The following is an 18832-nucleotide window of genomic DNA, read 5'->3' on the forward strand; positions in this document are numbered from 1 at the left end:
CTGCGATTTGTCAGAGAACAAGTAAACCGGCTACTGTTTGTGGTTCAAATAACTTCAAAACTACGCATTTTAACCTTTGATGTTCCGGATTTTTATTTTTACATCAAATTTTCAAATGTATGAATCTACTAAGTGCAAAAATACATGCTGAGATGATGATGGAGATAGAATTTTATGTTGTCGTGTTTAGCAACTAAAGCCAATGTAGCAAACCGCTTAACAGTCAAGACATCAGGCACTGACACTGACCTCAGCTGGGCTGAAAATGGTGCTAACTTCCAGCAGTCTCTAAATTCATTCTCTCAACATTCTCCAATTCTATACCTAAAGTCCTAAATCAGGGGTCGGGAACCTATGGCTCGCGAGCCATATATGGCTCTTTTGATGGTCACATGTGGCTCGCAGACAAATCTTTAATTATACTTTTTTTTTTTTTTCATTAGACCAGTCCTCGGCGCGATGCGATGCCAGAGGCGCGCAATAGTAGCGGTGCTTAGAGAGAGAAATCTGTGCCAGCACTTTCAGTTTACTATTATCTATTATTTCACAGAGTTTGTACAAGCTGAAAACCTGTGAATTGCCGTGGCTAAAACTGCGCGCTCCCGTCTCTGAGAAAGAGCGCGCAGTTGCGGAGACGGGATGTGTGAGGAAGAAAGCAGAGGGTGGGGGTGAGGGGTTGTGGGGACCGGCAGCAGGTGAATCGCGCAGGGATTGTAAAAACGTAAAACCCGCTGCCTGTCACTCACTGTGGCGTGTGAGTGTGTGTCTGGCTCCCCGTCTGCATGTGAGCAGTCTTTGTCACATCTAAAGAACATTCAGACCTACGATCACGTTTAAAGTCTCAACGCCTGCGTGAAGCAGAAACACACCACGTATCAACCAGACTAGACAATCAGCAAAACTACCATGAGAAATACTCACCATTTATTAGCAACAGCATAACAATGTTATTGAAAAGAATCCACAGACTTATTGTACTTTAAAAATGTTGAAATTACATCAAATGCACACATTCACTTGTATATTTAGTTTTAAACATTGTCGCGGACTGAGTTTAACTTGTCTGTTAGGCCGCATTAAAAGTTCTGGAGTTCATTGAACGCGTCAAGCAGAGATCTGATTGGCTCTCAGTTCTGTCGCTCAGCCTGTTGTTAGGTAATTTGGACCAATGGAGTTCAGCTATGGGCCAAATAAGGGAAATGGGAGGGCTGCAGCGGGAGCAGGGGAATATAAAGTCTGGAGAATCGCTCTCGTCTCGCAGTGTTGCCAGATTGGGCGGGTTTCCGCCCAATTGGGCTTCTTTTGGTTATGTTGGGCGGGTAAAATTGGCATTGGGCGGGTCTATAAAATTTGGGCTGCTTTTCAAAATATTTAGCGGTTTTATTGTCATTATTATTATTTTTCTTATTATTTAAAATATTAAGTAAAAGTATACTAATTAATATATAGCGTAAAAAAAGCATTGTGAATATATGAAACATTACAGTAATCCCCCTGTTTAGTCCCCCCCCCCCCCCCCCCCCCCGCGAATAACAAAAATCAGCGAATAATTGACGCTGTTTTAAAACTCCCAGAGCCTCTGCAGAGTCAGAACCCTATTCTGCCGTTTGGGTTCATTTCCAAAAGATGGAGATGATGCAGGGCTTTTATTGGCTTTTATTAACCTTGTCAGAATGGTTACAGCTCGAACAAAAATAGCGCAGCCTGCTTATACACTCAGCCGGAGTAGAACGTTCAGCCAACGCGCACCCAGGTAGGCCCCGCCGCCTCTAATCCACCAGTCACCAGCCCACCGCTGATTGACATACGCTGTGGTCCAGCAACTGGCAGTGGCAGAAAGAGGGGGGCGCCATCAAAAGCCATCTAGAGTACACGATACGAGAAACCTATAACTGGATTTTCTGTACTTATTTTATAAAAAAATGTATTATAACAGACTTATTATATAATAATTTATTATTATTGCGTCATTTTTTATTAGGCTATGGCTATACTTTTACGTTCAACATTAGGTTTTTGCTAGGTTGAGATTTGGGCTTGTTTTTATTGAGGTGGGCGGGTTTTACGATGAGTTTGGGCTGGAAACTGTCGCTCAGATCTGGCAACACTGTCGTCTCGGCGGGAGAGATTCAGGAGTTGCTGAATTAATTGTACGGCGTTTGTTGTGGTCTGCAGTAACCAGAATAAAGAACTTTAAAAGAGGTTAAGTGTCAGTGTGGGAAAGAGACACTACATTATTGTATGGCTCTTTCGAAATTACATTTAAAAATATGTGGCGTTTATGGCTCTCTCGGCAAAAAAGGTTCCCGACCCCTGTCCTAAATGATGCATAAAGACAAGTTTCAAAAAGCTGGTCTTTAACCAGATTTTCAGGAATTTGGGTGAGATTGATGTGACTGGTGGTGTCTGTTTTTCCATCTTAAAACAATTGATGCTCCTACTTGGAAGTGCTCGAGTCAACACAGAGCGAAATGAACAGATTACCTTTTATTTTTGTAGCAAATAACACGGTAAGTATTGAATCCCTGAGATGTCAGTTAACGTGTCTGGTTCCAGCCGGGACTCTAAAAAGGCTTTTGTTTGGGACTCAGTTCTTAACCCTTGTGCTATCCTAGGCACTTTAACATTGGGAGTGGGGTCATAGGATAGCACAAGGGTTAAGAACTGAGTCTCCCTGTTGCTGAGAGCTCTCTGTTTATGTACTCTCCTCCTGGTTTACAATCCCACACAACCCCAACTTAACATTACTGTCCCCACTGTCCCCTCCCACCAAGCAGGCCCGGGTTCCAAAAGTCCTGAAACCTGTGTCATAGACTGATAACGACTCTAAACTGTCCATTAGAACTAAAAATATTTGTATAGCCCTGTGATAAGATAGTAATCTGTCCATGGCGTCTCCTTTACCCTAAAGTACCTGACTCCTGCAAACGCCTGTGACTCTCTACAGGACAACATGGAAATAAGATAACGAGTGGTCTTAGTTACGTCCTTTTTATCATCTAGAATCTATTTAGGAGAACTAAATGTAGAAAACTCTGCAATCTTTTAAGAAAAAGGCTTAATTTTTTATATCAACAGTTTCTTCAAAAGAACATTTTATTTTGGTCACATTCTTTACAAAACATTCTGAAAATTTCTATTCTTAAAAGAACACCAAACAAATTTCTTAAACAAGTGTTAGTTATTCAAAAACACCAGGAACCCCCCCCCCCCCCCCCACCCCCCCCCCCCCCCCCCCCCCCCCCCCCCCAGCTTCAACTATTCCAGTCCTGAAATCGGAAACAGTCGCTTGCAATCTTCCAGACGGGCTGGTCGTTGTTCGGCGTCGCCTGAGCAGTGAGGAGAAAGTTCTGGTTGAAGAAACGCTGCTTGTTGCCTTCAAACTTGACTATTCCACCAGTAACCACAAGTAGAGTCGTCTGGCCTTGAGTTGCTTGTTCTGTGAAGTTTCAGATGAAACAATATGGTTTAACAGACATTCAGGTGTTAACATGTTTCAGTTTCTGATCGTTTGTACAGATTCACTAAGGATTGCTTAAAAACTGAAAGGGTTTTTGGGTTTAAAGCCACCCCACTGACCATGTACAGGCTGGCAATCCAGTGTTTGAACCTGAAATTCGCTCGACGGCAGGGACTCAAAAAATGCACTCAGGGCTTCTTGCCCTGACACCGCATTCCCGTTCCAGACCAAAGTGGCTTTGTCCAGGTACAGCCGGATCAGGTTCTGAGACACACCAGCCAAAAAGAACGGCATTTAGAAACAACAATGTGAGCCTTTAGCACCTCCTTCAGCTCACTAATGCTGAGTATTTCACTAAAGGTTGAAAAAATATATAACTGTATGAATTTCTCAGTGAGGTACGCTCTAAGGGTGAGGGCATTTTGATGATGTAGCCCCCTACCATCATTCAATCAGAAAGATAAGTGTCAGCTGACAAAATCCTCCACACTTTTGAAGGAGTTTAAAGTAAAGCTACCTGAAAAAATGTTACTGTCAATGATGAGTTTAATTTTTTTAAGTTGGCAAACTACTCCATTTCTACAGAAATGTGTTTATGGGAGCATATTTGTCTCATAATTCAAAATAAAAGTCAATCCCGGAAATGCTTTTTCATTTTCACAATAAAGCAGCGTCGTTCGTTCAAAACTGAATTGAAAAATCAATCCGCCAAATGGCTTTTCCTTTTTCTTCTTCAACATCGCTCCTTCTGTCTCTTAACTAAAATGATATTCAGGTTTTGACTTTTATTTTTAATTATGAGACACATGCTTCCATATGTATTCACGACTCTATGCACAAACTAGTAGTAGTAAACAACAGAGCGGTTTCCAAATACTAGTCGTCGGTGACGAAAAAAAACTCACCCTCCTTTTTTTATCCATGCAGTCGTAATAAATGTTGACAAATTCCTCTGAATATCTACAAGACTGGTCAACGTGGGTCCTGAAGTCCTATAGAGAACATAAACGTTTATCAAACTGTGTCACAGAGAACCAAATATTGATTGACACACAAAAAACTGATGAGGGAGAAATATTAGTTCTACTTTTCAGCAAATGTCCATTAAATAAAGGTTGAAACTTACCAACGTGCTTGCCATGTCCTAACACAATTAAATAAAACCAATTTATTTGAAAGAATATCGCGCAATCTCCAAACATTCATTAATTGTTTTTCTTTTTTTTAATCATGTAGCATGGAACGCGGCCATTTTGGTCTTAACATTACTTCTTCCGGATACAGCGGAAGCCTACCAGAATAAAATCTCTGCTGTTTCTTTCTTGCTAAATAAAATGCATTTGTGAAAATTTTGGTTAATGTTTACATATTTCTGTTTTGTTAATTACTAAGTAGGTAATTATTTATTCATAATTCATATTAAATATTTTGATTTTAAACGCAACTACAGAATGATGCTTTTACTTTGAAGAAGCAAAGACATCGGTCAGGATATAGGAGACACGATTTCCTGAGTCATTGCTCCTGTTTCAAAGCTAAACAACGAGTGCTGTTACTTCACTATCTTAATTCAAAATTTTGCACAATACTTTAGGTCATTTTGTAAATGGAGGGGTCGGTGTCAAATGTGGAGGTTTGTAATTATGCGTACACAGGACAGTTCGACAAATTAAAACAGTGTATTCTCTCTGACAAAACACTCGCCTGCAAAACCGATCAGGTAAACTTTTTTATGATCCTGTTCATCATTTGTACCTTGTATTTAATTGGTGCTTTTGGAAAAAAACAAACAAATGTGTTTTCAGGACCGCCGAACAGCTCTTCATTGGGCTTGTTCTGCTGGACACACCAACATTGTGGAGTTCCTCCTCGATCTTGGAGTCGAAGTGAATCTGCAAGATGATGTAGGTGGTTTTGAAATGTTTATATTTCAGGAAGTGTTTAAATAAACAAAAATCTAATCGACTTTCACTTCAAATGCAATATCAATTCTTTAAATCTCTGATAGATTTGAAGCCCCCCCCAAAAAAAGTTTGAATTTTGTTCATTTTCAATCATTAAATATGATCTAGAACAGGGTTCACCAACCTTTTTGAGACCGAGGGCTATTTCATGGGCACCAAGTGGTATGAAGGGCGCCACTAAAAACCTCCTAGCCCCCCCCCCCAAAAAAAACCAACACAATTTGAGGACTTCCTTTTGTGTGCCCTATTTTTATTTGCTCATTTTACACACAAAAACATGCATGAATTTTCTAGACTCGTATTACAGGGGGGGTCAAACTCAGTTGCAGAGGGAGCCTAAATTCAAAACAGACTTTAGGTTGCAGCCGAACAAGATAAATATTTATTGAACACACTGAAGCTAAACTTTTAAACCTTTAAAACTTTAACTTAATTTTAACTTTTTAAACATAAATGTAAATAAAAACAGACAGGAATATTAATCCTCACATTAATGGATTACTCAACCACCTCAACCTATTCTCAAAATCTTTACATTGCATGAATCATAAGAATGTCCAGAAATTGTGTAATTTATATGATCTATTTAAACTTTTGTAATAGACCCTTACTTTTATTGATTATTTTTTAAGTTATATTTGTTTACATATTTGGGTTTTCTTTGTCTACCTTTATCTCAGAATTGATATTGTTGTCATTGACAAACATGCCGTGGTTGTTTGTTGAATATTTGCTTCAATAAAAAAATAAAATATATTTTGGGGGTGCATTCCCTGCGGGCGCCACAAGGGGTGCTCGCGGGCGCACTGGCGCCCGCGGGCACAGGGTTGGTGACCCCTGATCTAGAATATGTCAATCTTAATCCAGTCGATTTAGTGTTTGGGCTCACCACTAAGAAAACTAAAACTCATATATATACTCATATATTTATAAAATCCAATTCTTTTCTTTAAAAAGATGAAACGTATGCTCTCCATTTTGTAATTGAATTTACACCAATAGTGTTTTTGTAGCTGTTATTTTTTGGCTTTGACTTGCAGTCATTATTTGTGAAATGCTTCATACCAGGGGAGTTCCTCATACTGTAATAAAGTGTGTAAATAAATCAACGTTAAAAAAAAATTGGATTTATTTGCCCTTTACTCTAAAATATGACTAAAAGAATAGTTGATTCTTTCTTCGTCTTTGTTGTATTGCAGGCCTCATGGACCCCTTTGCACATTGCTGCATCTGCAGGCAGAGAGGACATAGTGAAAGCTCTGATCTCCAAAGGAGCTCAGCTGAACTCGGTTAATCAGAACGGATGCACGCCTCTGCATTATGCTGCTTCTAAAGACAGATACGAGGTAACGTTCAGTGGTTGCAGTAATCTGCAGGAAATCCCAGCTAGGATATTCCAAATGTAAAAAGATGTAAAAGATGGAATCTTCATGATGTGAATGTCGGCACAGTCACAACTGCTGCTCCGAGTCAGAATTTCAGTGTTTAACCAAAGGAAATGCACCATTTCCTACCCATGTTTTGCCTTTAGGCCGCTCCTTTTAGAGTCACATTAGCAAAAAATTGATAATTCCTCTAGAAGAAATCTTAAGGTTTTTATTATTAATAGATAAAAAAATGACTTAGAGCCAAACTATGGTTTACAAACTACATTATTTTGATGGTCTGATCACCTTTAAACAATAGAATTTGCTTAAAGGTAATACAATGTAATGCATTTTGTTAGTTACCTGTCAGCTAACTGATAATTTTAAAAGCTAAGAAATAATATTAGTTAAAAAATATAGTTCCTACATAAGTTACAAGTTAGATTGTGTATCTATTTATTGTGTATTTGGGAGTTATGAGGCTATTCACAGCCCTCACTTTGACACCTAAAGTGGTATATCTGTACATTTGTCATCTGAGTCACACCTTTTTGTGTGTGAGTTCATGTGGGAACTTGTGTGTCCATCTTTATGTTAGTAAAGTCATAAAAGTGCAGCCCATGATCAATGAATGAAGTCCTACAGAAATCGGGTTTAAAATATCTACAGATTATGAATCTTGGAGAACAACTAGATCAATTTTGGCCTCTGGATAATTGTATTGGCTGCTGTTAACTGCTCCTACCCTAAAGGAACAGGCAGATACAACAGAAAAACCCTGAATAAAATAGTTCCTGGGTTCTCCAAGGATATATTAAATGCTCAATGATAACCTTCATCAACTGTTGAAGGTAAAATCTTGTAAAATATATATAAAATATACAGAAAAATTAAAAATGTCTCTTAATTTGCACCAGGGAGTTGAAGATGGATAAAAAGAAGCAGAATTAGATACTAAATGCTTCATTAGATGGGCATAAAACTGTGATCAACAAAAAAAACAACCAAATAAAATCATTCTGTCACAATGAATCCTTACTAAGAATGAACACAGTGAGCCTTTGTGATGATGAGGGTTTTTCCATTCTTTCCAGAACTTTTTAGCCTCCCCTTCATTACAGGGTTTAATCCACAGAACTGTACGAGTGCGTCATGTTGTCGGAAGCAAACCGAGAGGATCAGATAGTGGACCTCCTGCCTGTGGGGAGTCACGGAGCTTAAAATCTCTGGTATCAGACTGACGCAATCCTCCGTTCGCAGATTGCCTTAATGTTGTTGGAAAACGGAGCAGACCCCAATGCCACAGACAAGTTGGAGTGGACCCCTCTGCACAGAGCATCTGCCAAAGGCAACTACCGCCTGATCCAGCTGCTGCTCAAACAGAGTGCCTCCACCAACATCCAGGACTGCCAGGGCAACACCCCTCTGTATGTGTCAAACAGAAAAGAGCTTTGTGGTTGCTGATACTTTTTAATAAATAAAAAAAAGTAAATCAATCTCCTGTAAAAGCATTCTTTCATTAGGAGGGGACTGATTTTTCTACATTTCAAAATGTAGTTAGAAATCCAGACTCTTTAGACAACAACCACCATCAGGAAAAGATTTTCTTGTTCTTATAAATCCTCGTCTGTGTTTTTCCCTCTTCTAGTCACCTTGCATGCGAGGAGGAACGCGTAGAAGCCGCTAAGTTGCTGGTGGAACACGGGGCCAGCATTTACATTGAGAATAAGGAGGAGAAGACACCCCTTCAGATCGCCAAGGGTGGACTAGGAAACATCCTTCGTCGGCTGGTGGAGGGGTGATATTTCGGCTGGCTTCTTGGCTGTGGTTTTAACCGCCTCCATCTCCAGCTCACAAGAGTGAGACTTGTCCTGCAGCTCACTGGTTTGTAGTGAAACTTTGTCAGGTAGAATTCACAACAGTGTCCTGGAGAAAATGTTGGATTGTTCTGCTCCACCTACCGGTGGGATTTTCAGGCTTGGGATAAGCTCAAAAAAGTTTCCAACTTTGTGTAGTGTTTATAAAAAAAATTATGTATTTTTGGTTTTGTTTTTTAAATATTTTTTGCGTAAAAGCAACGCCATAAAAGTTTTGATTAAAATGTCTTTAGAATAAGTGTGTGTGGGTGTATAAAAGCACAAATAATCGTGAACGAATCTGCTTTCCAACATTTAAAGAGTTTTTTTTTCTATTCATCATGTTTTATATATAATTTTTATGTATTTTAAACAGAATTTCTGTAGGACGTCATTAATTGATCATAGTTTTGGAGATGTTAGATTACCAGACTCTACGATGCCCTTTTATGGATAAAGAGTTTTCATGTACAGTCCAGGTCAGAACATACCAGACACTGACAGGATTCAATCACATTCCGATAAGGAGAGATCTTAGGAATATAAGTAATGATTTATTTGTGATACAGAGAGATGTGTAGAAATGGGCAAATACATAAATCTTGGGTGAGTTGGCTGATGACGTCTTATGGACCAGGTCATTCCAATGCATCATTCGTGGTGGACGGAGGAGGGCCAGCAAAGCCTTCTGGAATGTGGAGAAGGAAACATCCATGACTGTAAAGGTGATTGGCTAAGAAGAATGGCAGGCAATTTAGTTATGGGTCAGAATGACTGCATATTGTAATAACAGCAGCACACAGTTCCTAGAAGTGGGGTAGATCTTCCTAATTGGAATTACGCCAAAGCTTAATCGGTGTTCTCTCCACATGAAGCACAGAAATATGTAACAGGATGATAATTAAATAATTCTTAGTACTCCAAACATCAATGCCAAAGACGTGGATGTACGGGGGAGCTGAAATGCTGGTCAACAAAGAGGACATGTCAAGCCTCCTTTTAGAAAACCAGACCCATCTAAAACAGAAAGCTTCTTGTGAAACAGAGAGCTGTTCTTCTGATAAAGAAAGAGTTCACTGTGTTTTACTCCTAAGGCCTAAAACGCCCGAATAAATGGATCTCAAATATCTTTATGATTGGTGTCAACATCTCTGGTTTTGTAGTTTCTAACATCAGCTGATGCAAGCTAGAATAGATCTTTATTTGTCATTGTCATACGTACAATGAAATTAAAAGGGCTTCCTGGTCAGTGCAACATTCATACCTTTAAAAAAAATAACTTACTACTAAAAATGATACATAAAACTACATAAAAAGTGCTTCAATATGCGTTAAAATGGTTAAAAACCAGAGAAATTATAATAAAAATAGTTGATGAAGAAAACTTCAACAGTATCATAGTTTTTAAGAAGACGTCCAGGTTTATTCCTTGGTGGGGATAACACGTCAAAATAAGGGTGGGGTCATCTAAGATAGCACAAGGGTTAAGGCAGTTGGATAAAAACTGCTGGATAAAGCTGAGATGTTTTCCATCCAACAGTGACATCCTGTCTGATTACTGTGGAAGTTCCATGTTCCTTACAAATGTTAGATTAGTAAATGTAGCAGTGGGTTAAGTTTTTAACATTTCTAGCCTCTTTTTTTCCTATTCCCTACTGTTGAGGAAAAATGCTATATGACAATTGAATAACAGCATGTAATGTGACTAAGCAAATCAGCCTTTATAAGCACCAGTTAAAAACCTCAGAGTACATCCCATAAAAAAAATCCTGAATAATATTAGTCTTGAAACCTCACCAGATGCATTCATAGGTTTAAAGTCATGGAATGAAATAAATTTTCATAGTACCTTTGTAACTTCTCCTGAAACCAAACAGGATGTTTAAAAAAGCACTATGTGAAGAATTTCAGTGAGAAAAAACTGCCACAAAGTGAGAGTAATACCACCTGTTGGCCACTAGATGGAACTGTAGTGCAGAGGAGAGGAAGGCTTTGGAATTCTCCAAGCAGCCCTCATCACAGGAAAACGTAAAGAATTTATTTTTATTTTTTCTGCCACAGTTTTGTCTCACTTCTTCAAAAAAAAACAAAAAAAACAAAGAAGCTGTCAACATGTAAACACCAAAAGTTTGTAAAGCTGATTAGACTCTTTAAAGAAACTTTACCCTCATAGCAAATGAATGGGACTTTGATGAGTAGGAAAGAGAAGCTTTTCCACTATAGCAAACCTTTTTTTTGGTCCCTGTTTAATATAAAGCAATATTTACCGTATTGGGTGTCTAGACGTCTGTTTGGACTACACAGAATCTCAAATTCTGCTAAATTCCTTTGTAAGGAGCTGTAAGAAAAAATGCTTTTTAAATTTAGGAGGTGAGGCTTCAACTTTGAAATCCTAGCTAGAACTTTATAGCAAAATGGTCTAGCAATGAAAATTGACATACACTGTATTCCTATAGTCGCTCACCCATCCAAATGATCAGAATCGGGTGTCCTAATCACTTGGCCTGGCCACAGGTGTATAAAATCAAGCACTCAGACATGCAGACTGGTTTTTTTTCTTAAACAAACATTTGTGAAAGAATGAGCCGCTCCCAGATCAGTGAATTCCAGCACGGAACTCTCACAGGATGCTACCTGTGCAACAAATCCAGTTGTGACATTTCCTCATTCTTGAATAATCCGCAGTCAGCGCTATCATAACAAAATGGAAGAGTTTGGGAACAACAGTAACTAAGCCACGAAGTGGTGGACCACGTAAACTGATGGAGAGGGGGCAGCAGATGCTGAAGCAAATTGCAAAGAGATCGCCGACTATCTGCACAGTCGATTGTTACAGAGCTCCAAACTTCATGTAACCTTCAGATTAGCCCAAGTACAGCACTCAGAGAGTATCATGGAATGGGTTTCCATGGCAGAGTGAAAAAGTCTTTAGCTGGCTTTTCTTTTTAAGTTTCTGGCATGTGAACATTAGTGTTGCTCCGTCTTCTTTCTAGTCCTTCTAGCCAGGCTTCCCTTCTGGTGTCTCCCCTTTCTGGGGTCCTTTTCCTCCTATACCCAACCGGCCGCCACAGCAGCAGCTCCTGGAGGCGCCGATGCCCCCCTAAGCAGCCCGGACGGTACATTTCAGACTGCATTCTGCAGAGTGTGAAGTTTGGTGGAGGAGGAATTATGGTGTGGGGTTGTTTTTCAGGACTTGGGCTTGGCCCCTTAGTTCCAGTGAAAGGAACTCTGAATGCTTCAAGATACCAAAACATTTTGGACAATTCCATGCTCCCAACCTTGTGGGAACAGTTTGGAGTGGGCCCCTTCCTCTTCCAACATGACTGTGCACCAGAGCACAATATAAGGTCCATAAAGACATGGATGACAGAGTCTGGTGTGGATGAACTTGTCTGGCCTGCACAGAGTCCTGACCTGAACCAGATACAACACCCTTGGGATGAATTACACCAGAGACTGAGTACTTCTCCACCAACATCAGTGTGTGACACCACCAAGTATGGAAGAATGGTCAAACACACTCCTTAACCGTGTGGACAGCCTTCCCAGAAGAGCTGAAGCTGTAATAGCTGCAAAAGATGAACTGACATCAAATTGAACTCTATGGGTTAGGAATGGGATGGCACTTCAGTTCACATGTGAGTCAAGGCAGGTGAGCCAATACTTTTGGTAATATAGTGTGAGAACAATTGCAAAATAAGGCAGTTCACACACACACAAACAGTTGTGTAGTGTTTGACGAACATGTCTGCAATGTTATGTGTTTGCATCTGATTGGCATCTTAAAATTAAAAGTGGAAAACTTCAGCTACATTTTATTTATTGCATATGGCATCACAATCCGCCACCTTTAGCTAAATATGTAGGTTTTACGTGATTTTGTCTGAATTAAAATTGGCATATATACCCTAAATCACGAGTCTTAGACATCAAATATGTTTTTTTTCTTGTTCACTAGACCTTGCCAACAGAGCAACTCAATATCTCAATATTTTAGTACAACCGTGTGGTTTCGTCCACTAGGTGGTCAAAGTTTCGCAGTTGGGTTGGATCTCCTGAAATGTTACTCTTTAAAACACAATTTTTTACTTTTTATTTTTATTTTTTACAGTTTATCCCTGCACCTGTTGGCACTTTAAATTGGATCCACTTTAAAACGACATTGTTCTCTGCGATGTCGTCTTTTGTGTAAGACTTTTGTGTTAGCTCCCTGCAAAACATCCTTTCAACAACCTCTATTGAGTTGGGTTCCAACTTGTTTTGAACTACCTAAATCCAATCATGCCACCCCCTCTGCTCAATTTTTACAGTTTCAGTACAATGTACAAATAAATGCTTCTAACGGTTGAAATTGTGTAAGTTCTTCAAAAAGGCTTTCATGCTCACTTAAATATTAACAGGTGATGTAAAACCAGTCTTTAAAGGGATTAGGCAATCAGCAACACTATATGAAGAACTCTTTATGTGGAAGTGTTTTCCATTGCAGACTTGTCAGTTTGTTATACTTGTGGGTTTTTTTTCTTCTAAATTTTGCACACGTATTGTTTCCGATATGCCTCCACTGATGGTCATGTAGTTTCTTGTACTAGATCCCTTTTCTTATAAAGTTGAAAGAGGACCTTGAAATTTGAAAGGATCAAAAAGCTTTAAATAATAGTGTAGGACACCCTTTATAACATCAAGTACAGAATAAAATGGCTTGGGATGTCCAATAGGTTCCAAACAGTGGGGCAAAGGCAAGTGATATAGCTTCAGGGTTATTTAAGGTTACTTAAACAACACTGCAGTGGTAGTTCACAAGGTGGCAATGGTGAAACTAGCAGCAGCAGTCATATGAAAACTCCAGGCTTGCAGCAATCGGATGCCATTTCTTTAAAGAAAATTCAAACCTAGTTTCTTTTAAAGCTGCACATTTATTACCTTTCTAAACAAATTAATGTCATCAGTAATGTCATTTTCAAAAGGTTAAAATTAAACATTTTCTTGACACTTTCAGAACACAAACTAAATTATAATATACTTCCTTAATAACTAGGATGTGAATGAAAAAGTTGGCATGAGGTTCTCAAGGAAAATTCCTTCCCAAAGCCCTTAAACATTTACTTGCACTTCCTTAAATTCAGATGCGTCATCAACGTGGGTTTTTTTTCTTAACAGGCTTGGTGGCAGACTGTTTCATCAGTTCTTGACTGAAATTTACCTGCTGAAGATCCTTACCTGAAACCTTCAAACAAGAATAGAAAGGTAACGTCTTTTGCATTTTTGTTTTGTTTTCTTATATTGAGTACTTTCCTGAACTGTGCAAATTGCACCATTATTGTAGTTGAGAAAATAGAATTCTTTGGTCTAATCAAAGTACAGCATAAACTTGGGTTTGAATCTGGCTTTTCAATACATTAGATATCTTTTGGTTTTGATCTTTTAAAATTTTCTACAGGTCTCGATGAAAATGGTCAGCTCGTGTTTTATAGCCTAAATAATATTGGTATGTGAATATACAAGTTCTGTTGAGGCATGATAATTTCACAGTAAAGGGAAAAAATTGCCATCAAACATTGCAAACTATGTATCTTTAAAAAAGCTTCACTTCTCCCGGTGACTGTTATGCAGTCAAGTCCACACAAAATGAGCCTGAAAGGTGCAGAAAAATGAATGAATTGTAACTACGGCAAGCCGCAAGCTCCCTGCTCCGCCACATTCTGATGAATCCACCTGCAGTCAGATAGATCAATACCTTTTTGTTTTCCTCGTCTGAGCTGACATCTTGCTCCAAGTGGATAGCTCCAATATTCCTTGCAATTTTTTGTTGCACTGGTAATGTTCGGTTGGAGTTGTGAGGGGCTGTTAGCATAGAGCTCAGTTATGGTGAAATGGAGGGGGGAGGGGTTGCTCCGCACCATTATTCCCTTCTAACAACTCAGAGGCAAATTTTTAATGAACTCCTGGCACCCTGCAGATACTATGTCCTAGAAAACGACACAGATTATTTTTGATTTAGGCTAAGAACACCGTAATCTTAATTAAAAGACCTCTTGGAACGCTTGTAAAATAGATCAAAAGATGAAAGTACGTGCTTCACATCTGACTTGTTTGGTATTTTCATTGACCTAGATATGCATAACAATTTAGTTTCAGGTCAAAATTGTTACTTAAACTGTTTTTTTTTCTTTAACATTTTTTGTTCAAATGTCATTTTTCCCTTCTCTATCAAAATCTGCTGATAATCAGTCTTTGCACCGCTTTATTTTATTTATTTATTTTTACAACGGTTACTTAGCCGAGACCAGTTGAGTGATGGTAGGAATGCCCTTCAGGCTAGAGGAATAAAAACTGCAGATTGTTATAGGCAAGATTTAGCTTGGGCGAGGAATTTAAGACCTCCAAAGACTATGTATGAAGTTAGTGAAGATTATCTTACTTTATTATATTTATATTTTTTACATTTATTGCCTCATATGTTACTTTTCTTTTTCCTTAAGTTAAGTGTACTTGGCGCTCCAATTCATTACTGTTGAAACCCTCTTGTCTGCTTGTACATTTGTAAATAAAGTTTAAAAAACAATGCCAAAAAAATCCATTATCAAATGGAGAAAAAATAAATAAAAAACATAAAAATTGTCAGCATGGTGATCTTTCTTTTTATCTATCTTTTTCATTTTATACTACATCAATGCAGTTTGATGCAACTGAAACATTCATTAGCCTTTTAACCCTTTAAACCTGTTTCTTCTAGGTTTCCTGATCAAGGTGGCCTCTCCTCTACCCACATGCTTCTCTGTTTTCACTGACCAAAGAGCAACAGAAGATCTGATCTGTCATTCAAGCTTTGAAGCAATGGTTGATAGGATACCTTGCATTGTGAAACAGCTCATGAAGAGTGAAAAAGCTCGTCTTCAAACATTCTCCTCGTGGCCTTTTACTGATCCGCAAGATCTGGCTCAAGCCGGCTTCTTCTGTGTGCGATGGAGCGATCTGGTGCAGTGTTTCTGCTGTGGTGGAGAGCTGAGTGGCAGTGATCTTAAAGATGACGCCTGGAAGGAACACAGCAGAAGCTTCCCCCACTGTTTCTTCATTCTTGGTCACAATGTTGGAAATGTACCACTCCAGATGGATGATGAGGGCTACCCTGAGAAAGGATGTCCTCCATGCATGAAGACTTTAAAGGAGAGGCTTAGCAGCTTTGATGATGTCCAACACCCTGTTGATCCTAAGAAACTTGCTGAAGCTGGTTTCTACAGCACAGGTAATCACATTTCTGGGAAGGAAAAAGACCCACTCTGATGAAAATTGTGTTTTTGGTGCTTTTAATGTTTTTCTCATGATGGAGGACATATAAAGAAAAGTAAGCTCAACATTGCATTTCTGAGTATTTCTTTATTCAAATAATTGTGGATCAGAAACAGGTGTAAAAATTCTGTTTAAAAAAACAGCTCATTTGTGATGGAAAAAATGCTCTGGGCCACAATGTCCCTGCTCCACCACATTCCGATGTATACACTTGTCTTGATCCATGTGCGTCTTCATTTTCCTCATCTGGGCTGGAATCTGGCTAGCTCTGACATTGCTCGTCATTGTTGTTGCACCGGTAATGTTGGGACGGAGGTGTGAGGGGATGTAAGCTAGTGGGAGAGAATGTAAACAGAAAGCTCTCAGCAACAGGGATTGGAAGGAGGGGGGCGGGATTGTTCTGCGCCAACAGCCCCGTCTGCAACTGAGGCAAATTTCCAATAAGTTACTGCTGCTTTGTAGAAACTATTTCCTTGGAAATAGTTTTTTTTTTCATTTTGGTTAAAAAATGGCATTATCATGACTTAAAGACCACTAGGAACGCTTTTGAAATGGATCAAAAATGATTGGATTGGGTCTTTAATTGTTTTTCAAATGTACTCGTACAGGAAAAGGAGAGGAGGTGTTGTGTTTCTCTTGTGGTGGCGGTTTGGAAAACTGGAAACGACAGCTTGACCCTTTCCAACAACATGCCAAACACTACCCAGGGTAAAAAGAACCATCATATTCATTTATCTGTTTTTATACCTTATTTTCCTTTAATTTACATTCAATACTTAACTGTTTTTTAGGTGCAAGTTCCTGGCGACTACAAAAGGTCAAGCATTCATCAACAACATCCAGCTACATAGGCACAAACGGCAAAAAAATAGTGCTGCTATTATTCGTAATGTAAGTGATATTCTTTTCACTTTTTGTAAAGAATCATATATTCTGCTCCATCGCACACAAAAAGAGGTCTATGACTTTTAAAATATTTTACTGCAGAAAAAAGACTCTAGACTTTCTTTTTATATTTAAGTCAGATCAACAGAAACACAACGAAGCAACAAATGAAAATATTATTTTACTTTTATAATATTTTTATTTACTTATAATTTATGTCTTAACCAGTTTAAGTGTATACATGGATGGCTGCCTAAAGAATTAAAATTAAATCTAATCTGCAGCACTACAGCAAGTTTGTTAAAGACAAAAGTCGTTAACCTGCTGAATTTGTCTCTTTTCCATTTGTTGGTCAATGCTAAGCTTAGTTTTGTAAAGTTTACTTTCAAATCTTATTGTCATCAGAGAGTTGTGATTCATGATTCCTCCTTAGATTTCTCAAAATGCTATTTAAAGGGCTTGAGGATTTTAACCATCATCTAGAATTCTGATTTACAGTACAAACCCAAATACTGTAAAAAAAAAAAAAAGAAGTGAAAGTTTTTTTTTTTTTTGCATTTACATGGGGTGTTGGGAGATGGCATACTACATGCCAGCCGTTTCATTCAGTAATTTTAGTTTCACTGTTTGGTTTCGCCTACACGTTCCGCATTTTGTTTTTACGAGAAATGTATGGTATCCCACTCAGACAGGTTAGGTGTGTGAAAGGGAAATATTTGAATTCATAACTGACATGTGGTTGATGTGTTCATCTCTGTAGGTTGCCTCATTGTGATAGAAAAATGGAGCAAACCACTCTAGAACTGGGCATTTTGGATTTCATGACAAGAATGGAGGGCACTCAATCACATCTTTTTTCCTTTAGAACCCCCTTTTTTTTTAAATAATAAAAGAAAATAAAAATTTTCCAATTGTGTGACCGTTTTTGTTTTTGTCAGATCAAAATAAAATATGATGAAAAGAAAGGTTGTCCATGGTTGTCTTGATTTTTGTGTTGGATAAAGAAATGGGGAAAGAGGCCAGGAGGTGAAGCCGGCTGAGGCCTATTGAGCGTTAGAGTTACTATCCAGGATGAAACATCCAAGATCCACGAATAGAAGCACAAGGCTCCAACCGACAGTGTGTCCTGTGAATGCCCCAAGCAATGGAAAGCAGAGGATGCGATACATTTTATCTTGGGAGGACCATGGGATGTTCTACTGATATCGCAACCAAATGACTGGAGCCTACAGGTACATCTGTGCAGAATTTGGAGTGGAAACCCCAAGGTCACAAATGGGAAAGCACCTCTAAAAGTGGCAGAGAATGAGAGAGCTAAGATCCTGTGGGACTCCCAGATCCAAACTGACAAGATGGTCATGGAGAACCAACCAGACACTGTAGAGGTGGACAAAGAAAAGAGGAAAGTCTGGAAGAACTGGAGAAAGCTTTAAGGTTAATTTGACGGTGGTGCCTGTGGTTATCCGATCACTCAGGACAGTAACCCCTAAGGTGGAGGAGTGGCTGTAATGTTAGAAATGACCAGAAGAGTGGCTAAAGCAGATCCCTGGAGAAACATCTCAGTCCAGAAAGGTTCAGTCCTAGGAAAGATACTGCACAGAACCCTCAAGCTCCCAGGCCTCTAGTAGAGGACCCAAGCTTGGGTGAGAAACTTGCGGGGGTGTGAAAAGAGTGTTTAATTTATACCATGTAATTCCCCATTAACCCACATCAAATAAGGGGAAGTTGGATGCTTGCCTTGTCACCTAAACAGCAAGTCTCACTCAGCATGGGGGTTTCTTACCAAACTGCACAGAAACTTCGTACTTTCCCTTTTTCACTGCTTCTTGAAGTGAATTCATCAAATTGTGTTTGGTGGCTTCAACTTTTTTTCTAGTGGTTTACCTGTACTTTTCTGTATTTTTTTTAACCAAAGAAATGTCACTGAAGATTTGTTTGAACAAATGGATGTTTATTAAAACCCTATTTATGACTTCTGCCTAATACTATTCCCCTATTCCACATTGGTTATGT

The 18832-nt window shown here is 38.9% G+C and overlaps 3 protein-coding genes and 1 long non-coding RNA gene across 4 annotated transcripts; 2 read left to right on the forward strand and 2 right to left on the reverse strand.

Moving 5' to 3' along the window:
* Positions 1-3062: 3062 nt before the first annotated feature.
* nxt2 (nuclear transport factor 2-like export factor 2) lies at positions 3063-4743 on the reverse strand. The gene is made up of 4 exons (XM_004073537.5): positions 4587-4743; positions 4366-4452; positions 3580-3724; positions 3063-3439 (listed from the first exon to the last, which is right to left on the reverse strand). Exons 1-4 carry the CDS (start codon positions 4599-4601, stop codon positions 3255-3257), a joined length of 432 nt encoding a protein of 143 aa, XP_004073585.4. The 5' UTR covers positions 4602-4743; the 3' UTR covers positions 3063-3254.
* A 203-nt stretch (positions 4744-4946) lies between these two features.
* On the forward strand, positions 4947-8906 carry psmd10 (proteasome 26S subunit, non-ATPase 10). Its single transcript, XM_004073430.5, has 5 exons — positions 4947-5180; positions 5266-5364; positions 6624-6770; positions 8052-8218; positions 8440-8906. The coding sequence occupies exons 1-5, from the start codon at positions 5067-5069 to the stop codon at positions 8591-8593; spliced, it is 681 nt and encodes a 226-aa protein (XP_004073478.1). The 5' UTR covers positions 4947-5066; the 3' UTR covers positions 8594-8906.
* A 292-nt stretch (positions 8907-9198) lies between these two features.
* Positions 9199-11164, reverse strand: LOC144994760 (uncharacterized). The gene is made up of 3 exons (XR_013658392.1): positions 11089-11164; positions 10915-10985; positions 9199-9335 (listed from the first exon to the last, which is right to left on the reverse strand). It is a non-coding gene; the product is annotated as an uncharacterized LOC144994760 (long non-coding RNA).
* Positions 11165-13787: 2623 nt separating this feature from the next.
* LOC101172988 (E3 ubiquitin-protein ligase XIAP-like) lies at positions 13788-17733 on the forward strand. Its single transcript, XM_004073538.5, has 5 exons — positions 13788-13891; positions 15381-15890; positions 16543-16642; positions 16726-16825; positions 17580-17733. Exons 2-5 carry the CDS (start codon positions 15482-15484, stop codon positions 17592-17594), a joined length of 624 nt encoding a protein of 207 aa, XP_004073586.1. The 5' UTR covers positions 13788-13891; positions 15381-15481; the 3' UTR covers positions 17595-17733.
* The last annotated feature ends 1099 nt before the right edge of the window (positions 17734-18832 follow it).

Source organism: Oryzias latipes, chromosome 10 (genome assembly GCF_053564925.1).
Source record: "Oryzias latipes strain Hd-rR chromosome 10, Olatipes_Hd-rR_3.1".
In the NCBI taxonomy this organism is placed as follows: Eukaryota; Metazoa; Chordata; class Actinopteri; order Beloniformes; family Adrianichthyidae; genus Oryzias; species Oryzias latipes.